Below are 22,320 nucleotides of genomic sequence, written 5' to 3'. Positions count from 1 at the left end.
TAAAACTTCTCAATAAAAATTTTAAATAAAATTTACCTGACAGGTAAGGATCTGATGTCTACTCAGACGGTCACACAGCTCTTGTGATAAACCCACTCGTTTTAGTTTCTTGCTACCCATGCCTCCAGATCCAGCAAAGAAAAGAAGAACCATGAAAAAAAAATAGAATATAACATAAGTAATAGTGAATAGGCTATCCAAAACAAAATTAAAAATTCCTCAAGTTTCTCCATATGCAAAATGAAACATACTGTGTTAAAAATATTACTGATAAAGGAATGCTATAGAATCTTTTTAAATGTTTTAAATATGAGAGACAATTTTTTATCAAACAGGCACACAGAAAAACAAGGCAACCTCAAATATAATTTCACACAATTATTCGATATTTACTACATGAATATAGTACCACTTCACATTTGTAGAGCATCTTAAAATGTTCAATGCATGTATAAATTTTATTTGGATATGGCTAATTTTTGTATTTTTTGTAGAGACAAGGTCGCCACCATGCCCGCCCAATTTTTGTAGAGACAGGGTTTTGCCATGTTGTCCAAGCTGGTCTCGAACTCCTGGGCTCAAGTGATCCTCCCATGCTGACCTCCTAAAGTGCTGAGATTACAGGCATAAGCGAACGGGCCTGGGCCAAAATGTTCTATATTAACACTAGCTGCTTATATTCTCACATGCAGTTAAATTTCACTATTGTACCTTGCTAGGGGTAAATGAGGCTCATGAAAGATTTATCTTCAGAGAATTAAAAAAGAATTACTGTGAGTCTCTTAATTCATACAAAGGAGAAGCTATATATCTCATTGAGATGGTAGATACACATTTTTCAGTTCTTTCCAGAGGAAAGGAATAAATCCAAGGAATAAAGCAATATAGTTATCAGAAAAGAAGTAACATTTTGGAATGAAAATATATGACTGAGAATGTACATGTACTGAGAATGTACATGTTTGTTTATTTCCAATACCATGGCCCAAATTTCTATTTAACACCTAAATTATCTAAATCAGATTGAATCAATCTCTATCTCTCTCTTTCTCACACACACACACACACACACACACAAAATACATACACACACACTTCTCACAAACACAAAATACATCCTCCTCATTTCTCTCTATGGGAATTTGTTAGCATTGACTTGTTTCCCCCAATAGAAAACCAAGTGATACCTGCTATAACATTGCCTAGTGTCTTTTCAGATCAGGTAGTTTCAGGTAATCACACCATTTAGACTGATCAATTCAATTTTTTAAAAAAAGGAAAGAAAGAAAAGAACTATGGGCCACACAAGGCGGCTCACGCCTATAATCCCAGCACTTTGGGAGGACAAGACAGGCAAATTGCTTGAGCCCAGGAGTTTGAGACCAGCCTGTGCGACATAGAGAGAACCTGTCTCTACAAAAAATACAAAAATTAGCTGGGCGTTGTGCCGCACAACTGTAGTAGTCCTAGCTACTCAGGAGGCTGAGATGAGAGGACCATCTGAGCCCAGGAGGTCGAGGCTGCTTTGATCACGCCACTGCACTCTAGCCTGGGGAACAGACTGAGACCCTATCAAAAACAAAAGACAAACAAACAAACAAAAAGCTATAAATTCTAAACTACAGGGACTTTAACAACAACCAATTCTGCTATCTCTGCCTTAATAGGGCCACTCCCATCGCTTGCCTGGACTATTGCATATTGTTTCTGGCCACTCCATTCATTTGTTCCTTAATTGGCTCCTTCCACAGGCATTTAAATACACACCCTGCTGAGCTCTGGGGTACAAGAATAATTTAAGCATATCACCTCCCCTTTGAATACTCATAGTTAAGAGATGAAAAGAGAGGTACACACAAATAACTACAGTCATGCAGTAAGTATCGCAATTGCTATTTAAAAGTGCTATGGGAGCAGACAGGAAGAAGCCCCAAATTCGCCTGCAAAAGTCATATCAGTGTCACAATCCTGCCCTGAGTAGCTTCCTAAAAAGACACTATCCTTTAACACTTCCCATGGGATTGGTAGACCACCGGATATATTCCTAACTTCTTAGGATCACATAGAAAAACATCAAAAATTGGTCCCTCACTTCCTTCTCACTCATACATCACATTGCAAGGTTCAGTTCCTGTCCTTCCTGGCAGTTACTTCACCTCTCAGTGTCTTAATTTCCTTAAAACCATTGTTTTACAGTCATATGAATTTACCACGGCATATGACTGTAGTGGAGCTTAAAGCACTCGGGGAGTGCCTGGCATATAGTACTTAAGGTCAGCAATCATCATAATGACTCTCACATGATCTGCCCTCCAGTCATATGGTATGTGTATTGGTAGGTCACGCAATTGTCATCCTGTCTCCCTGACTTCCCTCCACAAAACCTTCCCCAGGATCAAGTCTTTTCCTCTCCAAAGTTCTCCTCAACTTCGTACATTATCTATTTGATAATCTTATCAAAGTATTATTATGGTTTGCGAGTTTCCTCCACCGGAGCACGTAAATTCCTGCGGTGTATGTGTGCGTGAACGCACGTATGTGTGTTGCACTTGAGGGGAGACGGTCAACCCTGGAGAATGAACCCTGTCCTCCTCATCACCAAGAAAAGAAAATTCTTCATGTTAGATGTTCAACGACAACTGTTGAGGAACAATATTAGCTAATATTTATTGAGTCCTTTTTATGTGCCACACTGTTCCAAAGGCTTCGGATATTTTACCTTACTTTACAGGATACCGAGGCACCGAGTTGAGAAACTTGGGCAAAGTTAAACAGCTGACAATTGGTGTGAAGCTCGCATTCGAATCCAGGGACCGGACTCCAGATTCCACGGTCTCCAACACCACCTGAAGTGGGACAGTCCCTCAACTTCCCCTAATGACAGGCTACCTGAAGCGGGAAGGGGCTGGGGAGGAAGATGGGCATCAACAGGCGGAAACATCACCCGGAATCCCCTAAAAAGAGCTTTTTCCAACAATGAGCAGCTTCCAAGCATTCCCCACCAAAAGAAGGCCCGAAGCCGCCCCCACCCCCGGAATTCACGGCGGGGTTCTTAGTGAAGATCCCGACAGTCTTAAGGGGGCGTGACCAGCACCCAAGAGAAAATCTCCGCTCCCCCAATATCGACACCCACGGGCCTAGGGAAGGAGCAGGAAATAATGAGCGAACCTCACTTCCCCACAACGGCACCCCACATGAAACTTTCCAGTACCGGGTCTGCAGCATCCAACTTTCAAGTTTCCCCACCCTTTATAGTTTCCCCGCGGAAAGCGCCGCAAAGCAACAACCGAAGTACTGATTGGGTCGTCATCCTGCCTATTGTATCCAGTCAGAGGCCGGCAGAGGCCCAGGTTGGGTCCGCGGCTTGCTGGGAATTGTAGTTAATACTGTGATCAGCCTAACAGATCGAATCTGAAGCAGTTCCTCAAAATAGTGATTATCAAAATCTGTTGGCGGACCATCACCAAAGAGAATGTGAGGCAAGGGAACACCCTGTTTGGAAATTTTTCTTTTTTTTTCTTTGCCAGACGGGGTCTCGCTCTGTTGCCCAGGCTGGAGTGCAGTGGCCGGATCTCCGCTCACTGCAAGCTCCGCCTCCTGGGTTCGCGCCATTCTCCTGCCTCAACCTCCCGAGTAGCTGGGACTACAGGCGCCCGCCACCACGCCTGGCAAATTTTTGGTATTTTTACAAAATACAAAATACACACGGGGTTTCACCGTATTAGCCAGGATGATCTCGATTTCCTGACCTCGTGATCCGCCATTTGGGAGGCCGAGGCGGGAGGATCACTTGAGCCCAGAAGTTCGAGACCAGCTTGGGCAACATAGTGAGACACCCTCCCCCACCCCTCCACCTCTACAAAAAATACAAAAAACAGGCCGGGCGCGGTGGCTCATGCCTGTAATTCCAGCACTTTTGAAACCGCCAGTGGGTTCACCTTGCCGGCTGCCTAGACAGAGCCGATTTATCAGGACAGGGGAATTGCGATGGAGAAAGAGTAATTCACGCAGAGCCAGCTGTGCGGAAGACTGGAGTTTTATTATTACTCAAATCAGTTGTCCTGAGCATTTGGGGATCGGAGTTTTTACCAATAGTTTGGCTGGTGGGGGCTTAGGAAGTGGGGAGTGCTGATTGGTCAGGTTGGAGATGGACTCGCAAGGGGTCGGAAGTGAGGTTTTCTTAATGTCTTCTGTTCGTGGGTAAGATGGCAAAATTGGATGGGCCAGATTACTGGTCTGAGTGGTGTCAGTTGATCCATCAAGTGCAGAGTCTGCAGAATATCTCAAGCACTGATCTCAGGGCTTACAATAGTGACGTCACCCCCAGGAGCAATTTGGGGAGGTTCAGACTCTTGGAGCCAGAGGCTGCATGACCCCTAAACTGTAATTTCTAAACTTGTAGCTAATGTACTAGTCCTGCAAAGGCAGACTGGTCCCCAGGCAAGAAGTGGGTCTTTTCGGAAAGGGCTGCTATCAGTTTTGTTTCAGAGTCAAACCATGAACTGAATTCCTTCCCAAAGTTAGTTCAGTCTACACCCCGGAATGAACAAGGACAGCTTAACGGTTAGAAGCAAGATAGAGTCGGTTAGGTCTGATTTATTTCACTGTCATAATTTCCTCAGTGATAATTTTGCAAAGGCAGTTTCACTTTGGGATGCCGAGGCGGGCAGATCACTTGAACTCAGAATTTCGAAACCAGCCTGGCCAACATGGCGAAACCCCGTCTCTACTAAACATACAAAAATTAGCTAGATGTGGTGGCAGGCACCTGTGATTCCAGCCACTTGGGAGGCTGAGGTGGGAGGAGCCAGACCTTGCCTCAAAAAAAAAAAAAAGAAGAAGAAACCTAATGGGCCAGAGAGGCATGTTAGTTTTCTCAAGAATCGAGGACAATCCACCAATCACAGAAGAGTTTTTGGAAGAAAACGTTCTGTTTGTTTTAATTTGCTCTTTTCACCACCCTTTGATGATTAAATAGTTTGGGAAATGGTGAATGAAATTACTAAACCTGAAACACACACACTGAGGAAAGCTGAGTCTGTGATTAAAGCACACCAAAGAAACCAAACAAAAGGCTTGGTGTAAGGCAGCTGTGGTGAGGAAACCTAGTAAGCTGTTACTTTAATAGTTGGTTTCAGGCCGGGGACGGTGGCTCACGCCTGTAATCCCAGCACTTTGGGAGGCCGAGGTGGTGGATCACCTGAGGTCAGAAGCTCGAGACCAGCCTGGCCAACATGGTGAAACCCCATCTGTATTAAAAACACAAATATTATCTGGGCGTGGTGGTGGGAGCCTATAATCCCAGCTTCCTCGGGAGGCTGAGGGCAGGAGAATCGCTTAAACCCGGGAGGCGGAGGTTGCAGTGAGCCGAGATGGCGCCACTGAACTCCAGCCTGGGCAACAGAGCGAGACTCCATCTCAAAAAAAAGGCTTGGTTTCAGATTATTATGTTTGCGAAAAAGCCTTTGTTCATTCTTTGCTCTCTGATCTCTTATGCATACTTCCGTCTTATAATTTAGCCCACTGTATCCTAATTTTTGGCCTGCATCTCCCTTGAGAAGAGGGACCTCCATTTACTCAACTTAGAGAATAGGGACTAAGCCCGGTGTAGTGGCGCAGGCCTGTAGTTCCAGCTACTACAGGAAGGCTGAGGCTGAAGGATTACTTGATCTAGGAAGTTCGAGGTTGCAATGAGCCGAGATCACACCACCGCACTCCAGCGACAGAGAGAGACCCTGTCTCTAAAAAAATAAGATAAAGCCTAGCACACCGTTCAATTAACAGTTGTAGGGTAAATGCGCAAATAAATGAATGGAGTGAAGCAGAAGAATATGGAAATTCAGACCGCAGAGTTCCGGAACAAAAGAGCCCAGTAGATGGAATAATAATGGAGGAGAACCCAGTTCTCCTAGCTCCAGGTATCCCCGCGCCTGGCAAAACACCATCACTGGCTGGCGTTCACTAAATGTTGACTTCACATGTTAGGGAGATAAGAGAGTGGAAGAAAAAAAAAAATCCAGGGTCACAGTTCTTCCTGCCACCTGCTCGGCCGAATGCAGAACTGAAAGTATTGAGCGCCGAAGCTGTCACAATTGAGGGAGATGGTCCGCAGCCAGGTAGCTGATTTCCTCTTTCCGAGCTTTCTAGCTTTCCCTACTCCCGGAGAGGTGGCGTCACGTGACTCAAACAAATATGGCACTTAATTATCATCTTCCCTGCCTTGAGCCAATAGGAGTGGGGCTTTCAGACTTTGTCACCACCCCCACCACCGCGGTTCGGATGGGTTCTGTCACCTGACTCGGCTCAAACATGGCTGCGCTGAGAGCTCTCTTGCTTTGGGCGCCGGGAGCAGGTGAGTGTAAGACACCCCTGAGAAGGAGGGGCCCCTCTCCACGACCCCCGCAGGGAGCGTCCCTGCAGCCCACCCCCGCACTGCTTTCCACTTATGACACAGATTTGTCTCCTGATCGTCAATCCTCTGCCTTAACAGAGGGCTCAAACTAGAGAGGTTCCTGCTGAATTTCTCATCTTTGAGGAGGCGACCACCTGGGGATTTGGAGTGACTGGACATAAAGTTCAGTAGGGAATACGGGCGTAGAGTTGTGGGTCTGCGCCCGGGGCACATATGACTATTAATATTATTAAATATAGGAATCTGCGTAAAGAGATGGCATCCGCCCCTTGGAGAAAGTGTTTTCAAAAAGTAACGTGGGAAATTAAACTTAAAACGATACTTAGGCAAGTAAGTCCCGCCTTTCCCAGCCGGACCAGTAGTTGCTGCTTTGTCTTAATACAGCGCCTTCTGTTTCTTCTCACTGGCGTGTGTTGTTTCTAGGAGGTACTCCGCGAATGAGAACATTGAGAATGTGTTCGGCATAACTCATTTCTTTGTATCTCCCTGCACTCCGTGCTGGGAAAATGAATCATCCATTTGGAAAAGAGGAAGCTGCTTCGCAGAAGCAGCTTTTTGGATTTTTCTGTGAATGCCTGCGGAGGGGAGAATGGGAGCTGGCACAGGCATGTGTACCTCAGCTACAGGAGGGACAAGGGGATATCCCAAAGAGGGTGGAAGACATACTTCAGGCATTGGTGGTGTGTCCAAATCTGCTGAGGTAAGAGATCTTTTTTCCTACCACACAGTCCCAGGGTGAGAGACACGTGGTTCAATATCTGGGCATTGGTCAATGTGCCCCCACTCAACTACCCTCTGAAGAATAAGCAGAGACACAGTGTATTTCATGTACTCTGAAATTTTACGTCTATAGTATACAGCCATTACTTAGTCAATATTGGCTTTAGATTATCATCTGCAACCGAATGTAAGCCTGGCCGCCAAAGTGTGCCTGAAACTGCCATTTCTTGTTTATCCTCGTTAATATAGATGGTGGAACTGCAATGGAAAGTATTTTATTTGCCTCCAAAAAAGCAAACCCTGCTCTCTTCTTGCTTATGAGATTGAAGATATTGTTGTCGCTTTACTTAAAACTTTCTATTTCGAAATAATTATAGTCTCACAAGAAGCTGCAGAAATAACAGAGTCCAGTGTATCCTTTTCCCCATTTCCCCCAATTGCGACATCTCATACAGCTGTAGTACAATATCAAAACCATGAAATTGGCATTGGTACATTACTGTTAATGACACTACGTACTTTATTTGGTTTTCAGCATTTTCTTAACCTGCCTTCATTTTTTCATTTGTAGTTTTCTGCAGTTTTATCCATATATAGATTCGTGTAATTTCACTGTAGTAAGGATCAGAACTGTTCCATCACCACAAAAGAACTCCCTCACTCCTTGGTGCTACCTCTTTGTATTTATACAACAACCCCTCCTTATTCCCTGGCAACCACAGTTCTCCATCCTAGATTTTCAGTGAAGTTCCTCCCGGTGATGCTAGTAACCTCTGGTGATACAGGATTCAAATGTACTGTTTTAAGTCTTTCCTTGGGTTTTCCTTCCTTTGACTGTTATGCTATACTGTTTACATATTGTATTAGCACATATACAATGGAGAAACTTAAGTGATCCCTTCTTTTTCTTTTTCTCCTTTAATTTGAGATCTAGTCAGTTATCGTCTAAATTCCTAACTTCAGAGAAAGGCTTATGAATTCCTAAAGTCCTGTTTTTAGCATATAGTTAAAAATAAATTTGTATGAAATTCCTTTTTTAAGACTATCTGATTCACTTTCTGTATTAAAAAAAATGCTTTAGATAGTATTAACTATTATGGTTTTCTCTGTAATATTGTTTTGTTTTAAACTAAGATAGGGAGGTGGAGGTGAGATTAAGGCTTTTTATGAAAGCTGCTAGCTCTGTTCTGTTTCTAATTTTTTTGTTTGTTTTTTTGTTTTGGAGACAGAGTCTTGCTCTGTCGCCCAGGCTGTAGTGCAGTGGCACAATCTAGGCTCACTGTAACCTCCCCCTCCCGGGTTCAAGTGATTCTCCTGCCTCAACCTCCTGAGTAGGTGGGAGTACAGGCGCCTGCCACCACACTTGGCTAATTTTTGCATTTTTAGTAGAGATGGGGTTTCATCATGTTGGCCAGGCTGGTCTTGAACTCATGACCACAGGTGATCCCCCACCTTAGCCTCCCAAAGTGCTGAGATTACTGGTGTGAGCCACCTTGCCCGGCCTGGTTCCAATGTTTTATTGAACTGTCATATACATTTAAAAATATCTCATTAGGGCAATGTCTTGCCTGTTCAGGTTTAAAACAGAATGAGCAATAAACTCTGTCTTGGATGACAAAAGATGAAAGATCAGTAGAAACTCTTTTTTACAAGTCTTTCTTTACACCTTTTTCAGATGTGGGCAGGACATCAACCCTCAAAGGTTAGCCTGGGTCTGGCTTCTTGTACTGGAGAAATGGTTGGCCCGGGAAAAGGTAAGTAGGTTTATATTAAATTTTCCCCCGAGGCCAGGACTGAGAAGAACTTGAAAGCAGTTGTGGGATTTCCCTTCTGTCTGTTACTTCCTTTATGTTTAAATTCATCATACTCATTCTCAGAGAATGGCTTAAATTTTTATTGCTGTCTCCTTACCTAAATTCATTCATTAATGCACTAACATACATTGGCATATAGTACAGTTTGTTAAATACCACTATGAGTCTTATGTCTAAAGAGAACTTTTGGAAACTCAGTGAAAGTAACAAAATAGCAAATAAATTATGAATCTGTAACATTTGGATCTATTCAACATTTAAGTAATAGAGAATGTGCTGAGCTGAAACTTGGTTTTTCTTCCAAAAATCCTATTTTAACTAGCCTAATTCCATGACATCTCATAGAATCAAATTCCATTAATTTGTAGTTTACTAATTCACATGAATTGAACAGAAAATTACCAAATATAAAAACAAGTAAGCAAATTAATATTGAAAAAAACTTGTAAGGAATTACTTTTTTTAAAGATAAACTTCCATTAAAAGCCCTTTTAGAAGTATGTGTTAATTATCAGAAATTGATATCTATAAAAGAATTTCTCTGAGACATTTTCATATTGAACCTCAGACTTTGAGATTTAAGTAAAGAACCTCTAACTTAGAAATGACTGGCCCAAGGACACACTGTAAAGTTATTTGATAGAACTGGTGCTGAAGCCAAGATCTTCTGACCTCAATCCTCTGCGTTTTCCACCTTAACACTACTTTTTTAGCCCAGAGGGACTTAAAACTAAGAAACCACAAATTCTACTTTTAAAATGTCTATCATTTTGCCAGTTTTTAAAATTTTTGCTCCTCTTGGTCACCAGAATTAATTTTGTCTTTAGTTACACATTTGCGTGACATTTGTCGTTCTTCACATAGCTGTCAAAAAGTAACAGAAATTGCTAATCTGAATGTATCTCTTATCCAGGATTTAGCCAGCTGTTTAGGAAAGAAAAATGAGAGGGAGAAGAAAGAAAAACAAGATTGAAAAATAATGAAACCCAGCATAATTAAGAGTTGGCTATGGTTTCAGATTTAAAAGAGAAAACTTGAGCTAAAATAGTAACACCATAGTTACAATAGTATCTTTAAAGAGAAAAAGAATTGTTACTGATTAAGGATGTCTCTAGTACAAACATGGAATATTAACTTTCACCTCGGTAGAGGCTATTTGCTTACTTTATGTGTGAATGGTTGCTTATTTTCTAGACAGTTGCTCAACTATGTCAGGTGATGGGGTCTACTTCCCGTTCTCGTTTTTCCCAGGTTCACAGATAGATTATATGGTCTTCAAAGCTTCAATGACTTGCTTATTTAAACAGTTGTGGGACTATTTTAGTTCCTCATAGAATTTTAAAACTATATAAGGCCCATGGTATCCAGTGAATTCTTGGGGTAGTTTTCCAAGTCCAGTCATTATCCTGAAGGTGCCTTCATCATCTAGGAATTTACTGGCTGCCTGTCCTTTCCCAGGCTCCCACCTTTTGCCAAAAGCTTCCCTTTTAATTATTAGGTGAAATACTAATTCTATTTTCCCTTTCCTCCATTCATTTTTGCCTTCTGCCTTTTAATCTTGCAGGGATTTATCTCTACATGTGTAAGCATTTATACAAAGATTTAGCTGCAGAAATGTTCACATCTATGCTACTTCTATTAGAGGAAAACTGGAAACAGCTTCCATGTCCACAGTATAGGACAGGTTAATAAATGGAAGTATATCTATATGTAAAATACTATACCACTATTCAAAAGTATTTGGCAAATGAGTTTTCACTAACATAGAGTGCTCATGGTCTGCTGTATAGGAAAAAAGGCAGTTTAGGAAAAAGTACATTTGGTATACATGCATAGAGATGTGTATAGCAGGCCGGGCGCGGTGGCTCACGCCTGTAATCCCAGCGCTTTGGGAGGCCGAGGCGGGCGGATCACAAGGTCAGGAGATCGAGACCACGGTGAAACCCCGTCTCTACTAAAAATACAAAAACTTAGCCGGGCGCGGTTGTGGGTGCCTGTAGTCCCAGCTACTCGGGAGGCTGAGGCAGGAGAATGGCGTGAACCCGGGAGGCGGAGCTTGCAGTGAGCCGAGATCGCACCACTGCACTCCAGCCTGGGCGACAGAGCGAGACTCCGCCTCAAAAAAAAAAAAAAAAAAAAAAAAAAGAGATGTGCATAGCAAATGATCTGAATGAATGGCCTTAGACCACAGTTTTAATAATTGTTCTCGCCGGGCGCGGTGGCTCAAGCCTGTAATCCCAGCACTTTGGGAGGCCGAGATGGGCGGATCACAAGGTCAGGAGATCGAGACTATCCTGGCTAACACGGTGAAACCCCGTCTCTACTAAAAAATACAAAAAACTAGTCGGGCGAGGTGGCGGGCGCCTGTAGTCCCAGCTACTGGGGAGGCTGAGGCAGGAGAATGGCGTGAACCCGGGAGGCGGAGCTTGCAGTGAGCTGAGATCCGGCCACTGTACTCCAGCCTGGGCGACAGAGCAAGACTCCTTCTCAAAAAAAAAAAATAATAATAATAATTGTTCTCCTTCAGTGAGAATATATATAACATATATTTCATATGAAATATATATTTTTTTTTTGGCCGGGCGCGGTGGCTCAAGCCTGTAATCCCAGCACTTTGGGAGGCCGAGGCGGGCGGATCACAAGGTCAGGAGATCGAGACCACGGTGAAACCCCGTCTCTACTAAAAATACAAAAAATTAGCCGGGCGCGGTGGCGGGCGCCTGTAGTCCCAGCTACTCAGGAGGCTGAGGCAGGAGAATGGCGGGAACCCGGGAGGCGGAGCTTGCAGTGAGCCGAGATCGCGCCACTGCACTCCAGCCTGGGCAACAGCGTGAGACTCCGTCTCAAAAAAAAAAAAAAGAAATATATATTTTTATATATATTATTCATATATATGTTATATATTTTTCATATGTGTTACATATTTCATATATAATACATGTTATATATCATATTTCATATATGTTATATGTAAATTTCATGTCATATATATTTCATATGTAACTAAATATACAAATTAAATTTATAAAATTACAAAATTAAATATACAAATAAGCAAACTAACATATATGTTATATATATATTATATTGCACTCTAAAATATAACATATATTATATATATCTCTAAGATAAAACACTTTATCTTAGAGAAATAGCAGAAATAAGACTAACTGGACATATATATGTTCTATAGATATATAACATATTTTAGTTTACTTATTTGTATATTTAATTTTTCTACATTGAACACGCCTTGCTCTTACAGTCAGAAAATCTTGCTTAGAAATGCTGAGCAAATTCTTGCCTCTTTTAAGAAGATAAATGTTAGTCAGTTATGATCCTGAATATGTTTAAAGTAGTTTCAGCAGTAAAATAGGTATGAAATACTCAGTCTTTAGGATTCTAAATAAAATCTTAGCCAGACTATTAAGGGTCTGCTGTCCTAGACATCTTATCTATTCTTTTCTGTTAGTCTTTAGAAGCACTAATCCTCAGCTTCCCAGCATGAATTTTATCCACCAGCTTCCAATCACAGGCATTATATAAGCTTTCACATGGCCTTGATGCACATATTAGGGAAGTACATGGTTAGAAGAAATAAGATTTGGACCAAGAACATATTAGATCGTGTTAGCCTCTGATGTGATGAATGGTACATGAATGGAGATAGTTAGGTCTTGTACTCTAAACTCTCCTCACGCACGTACACACACACACACCTGCAGGTGTACACACACACACACCCCTGCAGGTGTTCCTTGCCTTCCAATAAAACTCATCTTTGGGAAGCTTTAACCAGAAGCAAGATTGACAGATGTCTCATATTTAAGGTAGTGTTTCTCAGGATGAGTCTCAGACTCTTGTTATTTTTATTTGTGTCTGGAAAAGGGGAGACTCCAATTTGAGTGTTAGAGACCAGGTGAAGGTAAGTTATTGTGAAACGAGCAGGCGCAGGAAGAGTCAGAGCCTTTCTCTCTATACATTAGACCTCTCTGATGGCACGTCTCATTAACACTGGGATCACCTTTTCCTTTTCGTTTGAAAAAACTGGGAAAAATGCTTCCTAATCATTTTACCTCTAGTAAAGATTATTTGTAAAAAATTTATAAATATGTGCCACAGTTTTGTTTGATTTGGAAATTAAATGTGTTAAGAATAAAATATGGCACACAGTACCTGCGAGGTACTGGCATATAGTGACTGGTCAATAAACATCGGATTTCTCCCCCTTTACTGTTCTTCTTTCACTGCTATGCAAAGGATAGTGAATGACAAAAACAGGGGTTTGGACCAAAAGAGGATCATGTGGGCCATACCCTCCCAGGCTTACCCACAACTGGGTGTTTTGAACACAGCAAGAGAGATCCTTGGGGAAAGACCTCAAGTGACAAAAAAGGGTGAATGAAATGAACAAACCTTGCAACTTAAGGCTGATCAGTGTAGGCTTTAAGTATGTTTTTAAGAGAGGTGTATGTCCAAGTTTAGCTATTTTTATTTATAAAGAATAGTATCTGTGCCGGGCATGGTGGCTCACACCTGTAATCCCAGCACTTTGGAAGGCCGAGGCAGGGAGATCACAAGGTCAGGAGATCAAGACCATTGTGGCTAACACGGTGAAACCCCATCTCTACTAAAAATACACAAAATTAGCCAGGTGTGTTGGCATGCGCCTGTGGTCCCAACTACTCCGGAGCCTGAGGCAGGCAAATTGCTTGAACCCAGGAGGCGGAGGTTGCGGTGAGCCAAGATCACACTCCAGCCTGGGTGACAGAGCAAGACTCTATCTCAAAAAAAAAAAAAGAACAATATCTGAAAACATATCCAGGACTGTTGTGTTTAAAAATACTTTATCTTAGAGAGGCCAGGCATGGTGGCTTACATCTGTAATCCCAGCACTTTGGGAGGCCTAAGTGAGTGGATCACTTGAGGTCAGGAGTTCCAGACCAGCTTGGCCAACATGGTGACACCCTGTCTCTACTAAAAATATAAAAATTAGCTGGACGTGGTGGTACACACCTGTAATCCCAGCTACTTGGGAGACTGAGGCATGAAAATTGCTTGAACCTGGGAGGTGGAGGTTTCAGTAAGCTAAAATCATGCCACGGTACTCCAGCCTGGGCAACAGAGCAAGACTCTGTCTCAAAAAAAAGAAGTGCTTTATCTTAGAGAAATAGTAGAAATAAGACTAACTGGATAACTGGACAGAAATATTTAACTAAATTGGTTAACTAAAACATGTATCTCATCTCTATGCTTCCTTCTTATGATTCTTCTAGAAGTTACTCCCAGTTGTTTTCCGGAGAAAGCTTGAGTTTCTTTTATTGTCAGAAGACCTCCAAGGTGACATTCCAGAGAACATCCTCGAGGTGAGAGAGGGCCCTGGTGCCATCCACCCAGGGTTGACAGTCACTCAAGCAGCTTAGCTTCCAGGGATCCAGAAGAGACAGGTCTCCAAGATGTTGCCTATACTTTGTTCTCAGGCAAGGCAACACTGAAGCTCCTTTGAGGAGAGTTTAGAGTTAGGGTAAACTTATATGATTTTAGAATTTTTGAGGTGGTTGTCCAGAAGTACCAAGTATAACTGGGAATTAAAGATTTATTAATAGATAGCAGGAAATATGGAGGGGACAAGGAACTAGTATTCATTGACTATCTTTTCTATAACAGGTTCACTGAATGTGTTAGAGTTAATTCTCATCACAACCTTCTAGGGGTAGATTCACACCAAGTCTTAGTTATATCATTATAACATGTATCAGTTACTACTTTAGTGCCTGAGATATGCTCTGAGGCCCAATACTTATTTTCTTAATGACCCTGCCACCAGTTAATTAAAGACATAGTTACAGTAGGATTTAAGAGAGGGACTTTCACTTGTATTAGGTAAAGGACTCATGGTCTTGCAGTCCATCTCTGAGGCAGTGAGTGAAGAGGCATCATTGAGCACCATCTACAGGCATGGTGCTCAAGTGTGGGAAATAACCTACTTCTCACCCCCTTCTCTCCCTGTACCTTCACCCTGCAAACAGAGGACAGGCTCGAGAGGTTCTTGCTTTTAGGTGACTGAGGAAGGAGGACTAAAACACACACTATCATGTATTAAATCATATGGTACTAATTTTAAGTACATCGAAGCTATATGGGTTGGAGGTATTGGAGAAGGTTTTATGGAAGGATAAAGAATGGACTGAAAGCATGGCTAGGATTTAGATCAAGGGTTAAAAACTGACGTTCTTTTAAAAATTGAATGTAAATGCCTTTAGATGGGCATAATATCTTACCTGATCTGTGAGTTGGCAGACCTTGATTCACATCACCAGTACACATTTTAGAGACAGTGAGGTGGGACTAGCTTGAGCATGGAGGCCCTGGGCAATTGAGTTCATCTCTCCCAGCCTCCAACTCATTTATAAAATAGGAGTAAAAGTAGTATCTTCCTCTGAAGACTATTAATTTGATTTTTCTGTGTAAAGGGCCTTAGAATAGTGTCTAACACATAGTAACTACTATATAAGTATTTGCTACTGCTACTATTATATAAGTAAACTGAAAAAGAGGAAAGCATGAAGGCACACAAGTGATACCATTCCAGGCATGCCCACCACCCATCCCTCTCTTCATCCTCTATTTAGGAGCTGTATGAGACCTTAACACAGGGTGCAGTAGGCCCCATGCCTGATGGAAATCCAAGGAGGGAGAGCTGTACTCCTCGTCTCAGCTCCGAAGCTATCTCTGTGCTCTGGGATCTCCTGAGGCAGTCTCCCCAGCCAGCACAGGCCCTGCTGGAGCTCCTGCTTGGGGAGGATGACGGCACTGGCTTCTGTCACTGGCCTCTGCAGAATGCACTGGTGGACCTCATTCGAAAGGCATTGAGGGCTTTGCAGGGCCCTGATTCAGTGCCCCCTGGGGTAGTCGATGCCATCTATGGAGCTCTGCGTACTCTGCGTTGCCCTGCAGAACCACTTGGGGTTGAGTTGCGTCTCCTGTGTGAGGAACTACTAGAGGCCTGCAGGACTGAGGGGAGTCCCCTGCGGGAGGAGCGGCTGCTCAGCTGCCTGCTGCACAAGGCCAGCCGGGGCCTGGTGTCCCTGTATGGCCATACCTATGCAGAGAAGGTCACAGAAAAGCCACTGAGGGCTACAGCCTGGGGAAAAGGTGTGTTCCCTTTGCTGCTGTTCCTTTAGTTTCAGTAATTCCAGTATGCCCAGCTTTGCTGGAGGCTCTAGACTGGTGCCTTCCATGTGGCTCAGGACATCCAATGGGGGAGGCTAAGCAAAAATGGGTACGATGCTCTTTTGTAAAAGTACAGGCCTGGCATGGTGGCTCGGGCCTGTAATCCTAGTACTTTGGGAGGCCAAGGCAAGGAGGATCACGTGAGGCTAGGAGTTCAAGAAAAGCCTCTGCAACATAGTGAGTTCCCATCTCTACAAAAAAATTTTAGAAATTAGCTAGGCATGGTGGCCCACACCTGTGGTCTAAGCTACTCAGGAGGCTGAGGCAGGAAGATCACTGAGCCCAGGAAGTCGAGGCTGCGGTGAGCCGTGTTTGCACCACTGTATTCTAGCCTGCATGACAGAGTGAGACCCGATCTAAATAAATAAATAAATAAAGTACAGGTTTTCTAGTGTAAGATGGAGGTGTTGGGAGGAAAAAAATAAAGTAATAGCAATAGCAGGAAAGAGCTTTTCAGAAGCTCTCAAGAGAAGTAAAGATTCTTTAAGATAAAGTATGGAAAACCCAGCCTGTTCTTAAAAGAGCAAACTCGCACATCACTTGGTTGTTCAAATGGGCTCTAGCTTAGAAAAGAAGAGCTCTTGGTTTCCTGATAACCGTCTTATTTGATATTCAGTCTCACCAGATCATCTAGATCCTGAGCGGGCAATGCTAGCCCTGTTCTCCAATCCCAACCCAGCCCAGGCTTGGAAAGTGGCCTATTTCTACTGCCTGAGCAACAACAAACACTTCCTCGAGCAGATTCTGGTAAGTCAAGCTTAATTGTTCATCACAGAGGTACCCAGGGGTTCTCCCCAGACTTTTTCGTTCCTCATTTCTCTCCCACTCATTTGGCCAACATAAAGCAGTCTAATTAGTGTTGAGTCATTTGGTTTTGTCCCTCCCACAGCCCCATGGGAAAGGAGACTCTGAGAATCAGTACCATTCATACTTACAGTTGCAGTCACTTTATGTCAGTCCTTTGGCAGAAACTAAAATGTATATGTGTGTGCTTTCTGGAGGATGCAAGAAAGAAAAGGCAGTGGCAACAATATGTTGCCTAGCTGACAGGAGAATTTAATTACTTTAATCTTTTCTTTCCATATTGCAACTGAGCTTCAGTTTAATTCAGCAGATACTTATTAATCTCATCCTGTGTGCCATGTACTGTAATAGGAGCTGGAGTTACAACAGAAGTCAGTCTCTGCCTTCAAAGAACTCACAGTCTAGTGTTTTCATAAACATTTATCTTACTCAATTCACCACTTCTGTTTTTTTTGTTTTTGAGACAGAGTTTCCCTCTTCTCACCCAGGCTGGAGTGGAGTGGCGCAATCTCGACTCATTGCAACCTCTGCCTCCTGGGTTCAAGTGATTCTCCTGCCTCAACCTCCCGAGTATCTGCGATTACAGGCCTGTGCCACCATGCCGGCTAATTTTCTATTTTTAGTAGAGATGGGGTTTCACCATGTTGGCCAGGCTGGTCTCGAACTCCTGACCTCAAGTGATCCACCTGCTTTGGCCTCCCAAAGTGCTGGGATTACAGGCATGAGCCACTGCGCCCAGCCAACCACTCCTGTTATTGTCAGAAATCTCCCTGCTGTACTAAAATACTTCTTTCTCTAATGAGCAGTAAGCTGGAACCCATTCTGTCTCATCCACATAGCTGCCCATAACAGCTTTCTTTGACTTACAGGTAACAGCACTAACATTGTTGAAAGAAGAAGACTTCCCAAATCTTGGCTGCCTACTTGATAGAGAATTCAGGCCCCTTAGTTGCCTGCTCGTGCTCCTGGGCTGGACACACTGCCAGAGCCTAGAGTCAGCCAAGAGTCTGCTCCAGACCCTGCACAGGACCCAGGTAACTCTCACTCAGCACCCCAGGCTGCTCTGGAAGTGAGAACCTTGGGGCTTTGGGCTTGGGCCAATGCAGAGCCCTAAAGTCAGTCATAATCCCTAACCCCAGGTGCCTGAGTCAGCATCTCTTTCTTCTCCTATATCAACATAGGACCCAGGCTGTGATGAGCTCCTCAGGGATGCCTGTGATGGGTTGTGGGCTCACCTGGAAGTCCTGGAGTGGTGCATACAGCAGAGCAGGTATGGCCCTGTGCAGGCATCCCCTGCCCACCACAGGGCACAGCTGACCCTGTACTCTGCATGTGTGGTCGTTTCAAGGCATTTTCCACATAAAGGGTTTTGAGTTGGCAATGTTGACTAGCTACTAATAATTGTTCCAGCTATTAAACCAAGAATGAAACACAAGTAATTATTACCTTTACCATGACCATCAGGTCATAACTAGAGGATAATTTTAGGATGACAATAATAAAAACAACAATAGCTCACATTTCCAGTGCACTTACCATAAGCCAGGCATTGCTCTAAGCCCTTTACATGGATGGTTTCAATTATGCCTCACAGTAATCCGATGGGTAGATACCAATATTATATTCATTATAAAAGTCGGGCAACTGAAGCCCATACGTATAAAATAACTTGTCCAAAATCACACAGCTCATAATGTCATCCACATTCTTAGTCTTTTGTTATCCAGGATCACACTTTTATTCAACGAATGCTTATTGAACTGTGCATGAGGCCCTGTGTTTCTCTGGTAACTTAGCCTGGACCTAGGTTTCTATCTTGTTCTTCACCCACTTCACCAGCACTTTCTGAAGTACAGTGGGCAGAGGGGGAAGTAGCAAGGGGCTCTTACTCAAAGTAAAGCCAGAGATACTTGTGTTCATTTGAACCTAGAGAGGGTGTAGAAATTAGAAAATTCAATCTGTAGGACCTTTCTAGACTCTACTGACCTGAAAGGTCCTTTCTAGGCCCTTTCTAGACAACTAGAGCTGGTTTGATAGATGTACCTCCCTGAGGGTAAATAAATGTTATGCTCCATCCCAAACCAACGAAAATTTAGTTTGTAGGAAAGTGAAACCTGTGGCGTTATGGTCCAGAGAGGAAAAGCGAGAGGGAATGGAGATTGATCTTTCTTCGGGCAATAATATAAACTGCCTCTCTTCCATCCTTCCAACTTTCCCATTCAGCAACCCCATACCAAAGAGAGATCTGTTGTGTCATTTACACGGTGGAGACAGCCACTCAGTGCTCTACACTCTCCATCACCTTACAAACCTTCCAGCCCTCAGGGAGGAAGATGTTCTCAAGCTCTTACAGAAAGTGCCAGCCAAGGACCCCCAGCAAGAGCCTGGTGAGTTGGAGTGGAATGACCTGGCCAGCATTTCCTCTTAGGACATTCCTGCACATTTCTTCCCACATGAGATTTGCCCAGATGTGATTGCTGAGATCTTTCAAGAGGGTGGTGAGCAAGTCTCCTCTAAATGAGCACTGTTTGTCCTAATCAGATTATGAGATATAGGGCATTCCTCTTCTTTCTTGGTGAAGTGTAGGGAATCCTGTGAGCATGGTCCTGCATTCGTTGTCCTTGTGGAACCATCACAGGAGTACAGCCTCATTCCAGTGGAACAGAATTAGAAATTGCCCTCTGAATACACAGCATTGTCAGACAGTGTTTATGCAAATTCTTAGTGGGTGGCTTCATGTCTTATAAGCTTTCTGATAGCATATTTTGTGCCTTTTCTCCCATGTCCATTTCATACTCCATGTAACAGATCAGGAGGTTTAGAAGAAAGACTTGCCTGGGCCGAGCACAGTGGCTCACGCCTGTAATCCCAGCACTTTGGGAGGCTGAGGCTGGTGGATCACTTGAGGTCAGGAGTTCAAGACCAGCCTGGTGAACATGATGAAACCCTGTCTCTACCAAAAATATAAAAAATTAGCCAGGTGTGGTGGTGCACGCCTGTAATCCCAGCTACTCAGGAGTCTGAGGCAGGAGAATTGCTTGAACCAGGGAGGTGGAGGTTGCAGTAAGCCAAAATGGCGCCACTGCACTCCAGCCTGGGTGACAGAGGGAGACTCCATCCAAAAAAGAAAAAAGAAGAAGAAGAAGAAGAAGAAGGACTTCTTGTCTGAAACAGGAACAAAGCCTTTTTTTAACCTAAGATCTTTGCTTAAATTCAAGACCCCATTAAAAAGCTCTCTCTTTTTCTTTAAGTTTTATCTTATTTCCCTCCTCTCTCAAATGAATTCTCACCATGGTTTTTTGTTCGTTTGTTTGTTTTTGAGAAAGGGTCTTGCTATGTTGCCCAGGCTAGTCTCGAACTCTTGGGCTCAAGTGATCTTCCTGTCTCAGCCTCCCCAGTAGGTGGGACTACAAGCACTTATCACTACACCCCATATAATTTTACCCTATTTTAAATTGACTAATAATAATTGTATCTATTTTGGGAATATATATTGATGCATGTATACATTGTGGAATGTATACATTTCTTTTTGTTCTTAAGAAATGTATCATTGTGTAGTCACAGTCTGCCACACAGGTCAGAGACACTTACCTTTGAGAGACACAAACTTTCTTATATGGCAGTTGAGGTTTCGCAGCCTGGATGTTGCTTTACTTTTTGAAAGGACCTACTGCTAATTGCAGAACCAGTGTTATTACATTCCCTGTTTTTTTTTTTTTTCTGGAAAGATAGGCAGCTTGCTTAGCAGATTTCCTATAGGAATAGGAACTCTGCTCCTACATGTAAGTATACAGGCCTTCCAAAGAAATGTAGTATTTTAAATCTGATCCCTGGACCCACGGGGCACACTTGGAAAAGGCAAAAAGGGCAATAATAAGGCTGCAACTAGGGTGAGGCAAGAGAGACCTTTAAGGTGCAAATTTTAAGGAGGCACTCACTGTCAGGTGTAAGACCTGGCCCTGGGCAATAATGCCATGTAGAAGTCATGAGATATGTAGAAGAGAGGTGAGTGGGGGAAAGGAAGTGCAGGAAACTGAAAATTGATACTGACTAGAGGGAAAGCCCTAGAAGTGACACAGATCAGACCGACAGAAAGGAGAGAGGGTAAGAACCTACAAGTGGACCTGTAAGTACGGCATAGCATCTCTTTGCTTCACCCATATTTGCAGCCTGAATGAATTAACTCTCAAGTTCAGCCTGTTTCTCTCTATAATTCAGATGCAGTTGATGCTCCAGTCCCTGAGCACCTGAGCCAGTGTCAGAACCTGACACTCTACCAGGGCTTCTGTGCCATGAAGTATGCCATCTATGCACTCTGTGTAAACTCACACCAGCACTCCCAGTGCCAGGACTGCAAAGACAGCCTCTCTGAGGACCTGACCTCAGCTGCAGAGCCAGCGAATGACTCTCTTTCCTCCCCAGGTACGGCACTTCCCTCCATCTCTGACATAAGCTGGTAACAACCTATGCCAGTGCGAGCTTCGTGTGTTTACCCTCTTCCATCAAGATTGGGAGTGAGGTGATGGCCTTGGTTTTATTTTACCCAGAGATAGAGTTTCATCCGTCTGTCAGCCTCTGAATCGAAGGGACATGGAAAAAGCAAGTGATTGCCTGTTTTAACAGAGTCTGATCTCCCAGTGTGGTGTTTTCCAAATGCTTTTTTTAAAAACTATATTTCACGGTAGGAATGGCATTTTACATCCTACTCCAGTTTGCACCTAGGTATATAATTTGTGTGTTTACATATGTATGTGTATATACGTGATCTACAAACCAAGTTTTTTTTGTTTTTGTTTTTGTTTTTTGAGACGGAGTCTCGCTCTGTCACCCAGGCTGGAGTACAGTGGCCGGATCTCAGCTCACTGCAAGCTCCGCCTCCCGGGTTCACGCCATTCTCCTGCCTCAGCCTCCCGAGTAGCTGGGACTACAGGCGCCTGCCACCTCGCCCAGCTAAGTTTTTGTATTTTTAGTAGAGACGGGGTTTCACTGTGTTAGCCAGGATGGTCTCGATCTCCTGACCTCGTGATCCGCCCGTCTCGGCCTCCCAAAGTGCTGGGATTACAGGCTTGAGCCACCGCGCCCGGCCTACAAACCAAGTTTTAAAAACAATGCTTACTTCACAGAGCACACTCCTGATTATTTTTGTTTCCTGTTTCATCTTTTTAAATGTAGCCTTCTAAGGTGATTTCATAGGTCATAGCCTACAGTGTGAAAAGTACCAACCTAATGGTCCTATCCTCTCATTTTTCTTAATAATTTATAATTCCTTAACTTGCCTTCTGTGACTAGTGGTCAGTTTTCCCTCTCTCCTAGCTTTGGAATAGACCTTTACCT

At 43.3% G+C, this 22,320-nt stretch overlaps 2 protein-coding genes across 29 annotated transcripts in view; one reads left to right on the top strand and one right to left on the bottom strand.

Moving 5' to 3' along the window:
* Positions 1-3,293, bottom strand: part of RAD51B (RAD51 paralog B) — an 851,179-nt gene extending 847,886 nt beyond the window's left edge. For 11 of the 21 annotated variants that reach the window (XR_013396379.1, XR_013396380.1, XR_001446310.3 and 8 more), the window contains exons 1-3: positions 3,169-3,288; positions 2,720-2,905; positions 37-122 (exon numbers count right to left, since the gene is read on the bottom strand). Coding sequence is in view for 16 of the 21 variants with exons in the window: in XM_077941270.1 (XP_077797396.1) it covers positions 37-120 (84 nt within the window). In the remaining 5 variants the exon portion in view is untranslated. Of the gene's footprint in view, positions 1-36; positions 123-2,719; positions 2,906-3,168 lie in introns of all 21 variants that reach the window. The other 10 variants (XM_077941284.1, XM_077941271.1, XM_077941274.1 and 7 more) reach the window with 2 other exon arrangements.
* A 3,002-nt stretch (positions 3,294-6,295) lies between these two features.
* The window catches only part of ZFYVE26 (zinc finger FYVE-type containing 26), a 67,917-nt gene continuing 51,892 nt past the window's right edge, over positions 6,296-22,320 (top strand). For 4 of the 8 annotated variants that reach the window (XM_077941188.1, XM_015143964.3, XM_001107907.5 and 1 more), the window contains exons 1-10: positions 6,296-6,352; positions 6,836-7,112; positions 8,808-8,886; positions 14,223-14,312; positions 15,579-16,101; positions 16,796-16,926; positions 17,853-18,017; positions 18,165-18,253; positions 19,207-19,370; positions 21,205-21,408. In XM_077941188.1, coding sequence (XP_077797314.1) covers positions 6,919-7,112; positions 8,808-8,886; positions 14,223-14,312; positions 15,579-16,101; positions 16,796-16,926; positions 17,853-18,017; positions 18,165-18,253; positions 19,207-19,370; positions 21,205-21,408 — 1,639 coding nt within the window. In that variant the 5' untranslated portion in view covers positions 6,296-6,352; positions 6,836-6,918. Of the gene's footprint in view, positions 6,353-6,649; positions 6,743-6,835; positions 7,113-8,807; positions 8,887-14,222; positions 14,313-15,578; positions 16,102-16,795; positions 16,927-17,852; positions 18,018-18,164; positions 18,254-19,206; positions 19,371-21,204; positions 21,409-22,320 lie in introns of those variants that run through there. The other 4 variants (XM_077941191.1, XM_077941190.1, XM_077941189.1 and 1 more) reach the window with 2 other exon arrangements.

This window comes from Macaca mulatta, chromosome 7 (genome assembly GCF_049350105.2).
Source record: "Macaca mulatta isolate MMU2019108-1 chromosome 7, T2T-MMU8v2.0, whole genome shotgun sequence".
NCBI lineage: Eukaryota > Metazoa > Chordata > Mammalia > Primates > Cercopithecidae > Macaca > Macaca mulatta.
Note: the sequence above shows the minus strand (reverse complement) of the source record. Positions and strands in the feature narration are given on the sequence as shown.